General features: G+C 39.2%; 1 protein-coding gene across 2 annotated transcripts; it reads left to right on the top strand.

Moving 5' to 3' along the window:
• Nucleotides 1-465: 465 nt before the first annotated feature.
• Nucleotides 466-3,158, top strand: LOC109853413 (COP9 signalosome complex subunit 1). 2 transcript variants are annotated; one of them, XM_020425534.1, is made up of 5 exons: nucleotides 466-682; nucleotides 920-1,012; nucleotides 1,135-2,256; nucleotides 2,388-2,522; nucleotides 2,777-3,158. In XM_020425534.1, the coding sequence occupies exons 1-5, from the start codon at nucleotides 656-658 to the stop codon at nucleotides 2,852-2,854; spliced, it is 1,455 nt and encodes a 484-aa protein (XP_020281123.1). In that variant the 5' UTR covers nucleotides 466-655; the 3' UTR covers nucleotides 2,855-3,158. The 2 variants fall into 2 exon arrangements, with proteins under 2 accessions (XP_020281123.1, XP_020281124.1); XM_020425535.1 differs by having other exon boundaries at nucleotides 2,388-2,593; nucleotides 2,777-2,862.
• The last annotated feature ends 46 nt before the right edge of the window (nucleotides 3,159-3,204 follow it).

Below are 3,204 nucleotides of genomic sequence, written 5' to 3'. Positions count from 1 at the left end.
AAAAAAAAAAAAAAAAAACAGGTAACAGATATCAGCGAGATAAACTCTCTTAGGCGTACTTACTCGAAGAAAAAAAAAGAGTTGAAACGAGAGATCGTGAGGAACTGGGTAAACCGTGGTGCGTTATTAGAGGTTCGCGCAATTCGCCATTTTTAAATATTTTTATTTATCCTGCAGAAAACTGCTTTATCATCCTTTGGTAAAACCGGGATGGAGATGTTTCAGATCTCCGAGGAATCGATCTCAATCGTGCAACGCGATTTTAAGCCCGTTCAACATTAGGCGCAAGCGCAAAAGCGACCAATCGCGTTGATCAGATCAGCCAATTGGGCCAACGTGATTGGTCGATTTCACACACGACCTGTATTTTGCTCTTTAATGTAGAACGGACTTTACGTACGACACGACACGTGGCGCGGCGGATTCTCTCGCGCGCTCTGACACTTGCGGCGACCGTTCTACGTCGCTCTCTTTCGTTCGGGTTTCAACAGCGGCTGGGTTCGACGAATCTCGTCGTGTCGTTGTGTGTATGTACGCATTGCACACATGAGTGTGTATATTTAATTTATATATGGTTCGCACGGTCGGAAGAATCTTTTCTGTTATAATAGCCGCACGAGTTGCCGTTCTGACGTAGCGAATACGAGAATTAATAATGCCGTTGCAAGTTCACGACGTTCAGGTAATTTTATCACGTTTCGGCTACGACCGGGATCTTTACGGTCCGGGATCGAGCGATTTTCGAGAACTGTTGGGGTTAAGATATATACACGTATTCACGCTCGAATCTCTCTTAGTCAGTTTTTTTTTTTTTTTTTTTTTGCGCGCGCGCGATCTCTCTATTTAAATAAATCTCGCGTTAAAATAGACGCATGACCGTATGTACGTGTGGTGTTGACACATTATCGTCTTTTCGCAGCAAAATGTCGTGGAGCCAATGCAGGTTGATGCTCCTACAGAGGATAATGATAATGCTGAGGAAGAACCGTATATAGTAGAAAATCCAACCCTAGTACGTACGAAATTGATTACAAAAAAAAACAAAAACAAACAAAAAAAAAAAAAGACGATTTTAATCCAGCGAACACACACGAATGTGTGTCCATTATTTCGTATATCTTTTGTTTTTCTCAGGATTTGGAAGTATATGCCAACAGCTATACCGGACTTGCAAAACTATATAGACTAATGTTCATCGCCGATCACTGTCCGTCATTAAGAATAGAAGCGTTAAAAATGGCAATTACCTATGTGATGACCACGTATAATGTTCCGCTTTATGTGTTGCTTCATAAAAAGCTCGCACAAGCCATGGGTACTCCCGGATTGCCGGATGTGGCGGCGCAATCAACATCTCAGGACACGCTTACATTGGATCAAACATGGGTGGAGACTCGGTCTAAGAAGGCGGCTCTCAAATTGGAGAAGTTTGACACCGATTTGAAAAATTACAAGAGCAATTCTATAAAGGAAAGCATAAGAAGAGGTCACGACGACCTGGGTGATCATTACTTGAATTGTGGTGATCTTGTTCATGCTTTGAAATGTTACTCTAGAGCACGAGACTACTGCACCAGTGGCAAACACGTGGTGAACATGTGTTCGAATGTAATCAAGGTCTCTGTTTATTTACAAAACTGGTCTCACGTACTTAGTTATGTCACGAAAGCAGAAAGTACTCCGGACTTCCCGGAATTACACGGTAAAGACAACAACCAAGCCATAGTCACCAAGTTAAAAGTGGCGGCTGGTCTGGCGGAACTGGCAACAAGAAAATACAAAATGGCCGCGAAACACTTCCTTCAGGCGTCCCTGGATCACTGCGATTGTCCCGAATTACTCTCACCTGGAAATGTGGCTCTTTACGGCGGACTTTGTGCTTTAGCTACTTTTGACAGGCACGAACTGCAAAAACAAGTTATATTTAGTAGTTCCTTCAAATTATTTTTAGAATTAGAACCGCAACTGCGAGACATAATTTTCAAATTTTACGAATCAAAATACGCGTCCTGTCTGAAGTTGCTCGATGAGATCAAGGACAACATTCTTCTGGATATGTATATAGCGCCCCACGTAAATCTCTTGTACACACAAATACGAAATAGAGCCTTGATACAGTATTTTAGTCCATATTTAAGTGCGGACATGAGACGAATGGCAACCGCGTTCAACAGAACTGTATCCGAATTAGAAGACGAGCTCATGCAACTCATTCTCGACGGACAAATTCAGGCTCGTATAGATTCGCATAACAAGGTGAGAATCCCGTAGTTTTTTGAGGCGTACACGTACATAAAACAAAATTGGTGTTTTAGATATTTCGAGAGAAAAATGTAACTTTATAGAATTTTTTTTTATTGCGAATAACTGATATTGTTTTTTTATAGATTTTGTACGCAAAGGACGTCGATCAACGCAGCACCACGTTTGAGAAGTCTATGAGCGTCGGCAAAGATTATCAGAGGCGTACACGAATGTTGATTTTAAGAGCTGCGATGTTGAAACAACAAATTCATGTGAAGGTAAACGATGATAGATATGAATGAATATACGTATCTTTTATTCGTTCGTTTATCTTCTAAAATAAACAAAGGTAAACAAAATTATTTTAATTATTTTGTTTATTTTGTTTATTTTTTTGTGATCATCATTATTTAAACCTGTTAAATAAAAAGCGCAAAAAAAAACTCTCTACGTGTATAAATCTTAAGTGAAAGTATCTTGTTTGCTTGTTTTGTGCTTAAACATGTGTGTTGTGTTTGTATATTTACGACAGAGTCCCCAACGTGACAGCACGCAAGGAGGTGAAATGTCGGTAGCACCTGGAAACGGTACTCTAGCGGGAAAAAATTGAGATCGCACGCACGCGTTGATGTAAATTTGTTTTCTTCGCGTTCGAAGAAAACATTTTTAATGCGCGTATCAACTGCCACGATGAACTTAGGTATATATGACGTAAGGTTTTCACCTCTACCACACAAACACCACGTATATAAGTTCAGCATCGCATTACTTCTCCGAAGTCAATGTCTTGTACCTCATTTTTTCAACGTATAATATATGATATGTATATAAATATTGCGACACACATTGGTTATATTTCAAGCAACAAAAGCAACGTTGTCTCGAGTTATAATAATAATAATAATAATAATATATATTATATATATATACATATACATATATATATATATATATATATAT

This window comes from Pseudomyrmex gracilis, unplaced genomic scaffold, assembly GCF_002006095.1.
Source record: "Pseudomyrmex gracilis isolate BER0280 unplaced genomic scaffold, ASM200609v1 scaffold_48, whole genome shotgun sequence".
NCBI lineage: Eukaryota > Metazoa > Arthropoda > Insecta > Hymenoptera > Formicidae > Pseudomyrmex > Pseudomyrmex gracilis.
The sequence above is the reverse complement of the archived record's forward strand: the minus strand, read 5'-3'. Positions and strand labels throughout refer to the sequence as shown.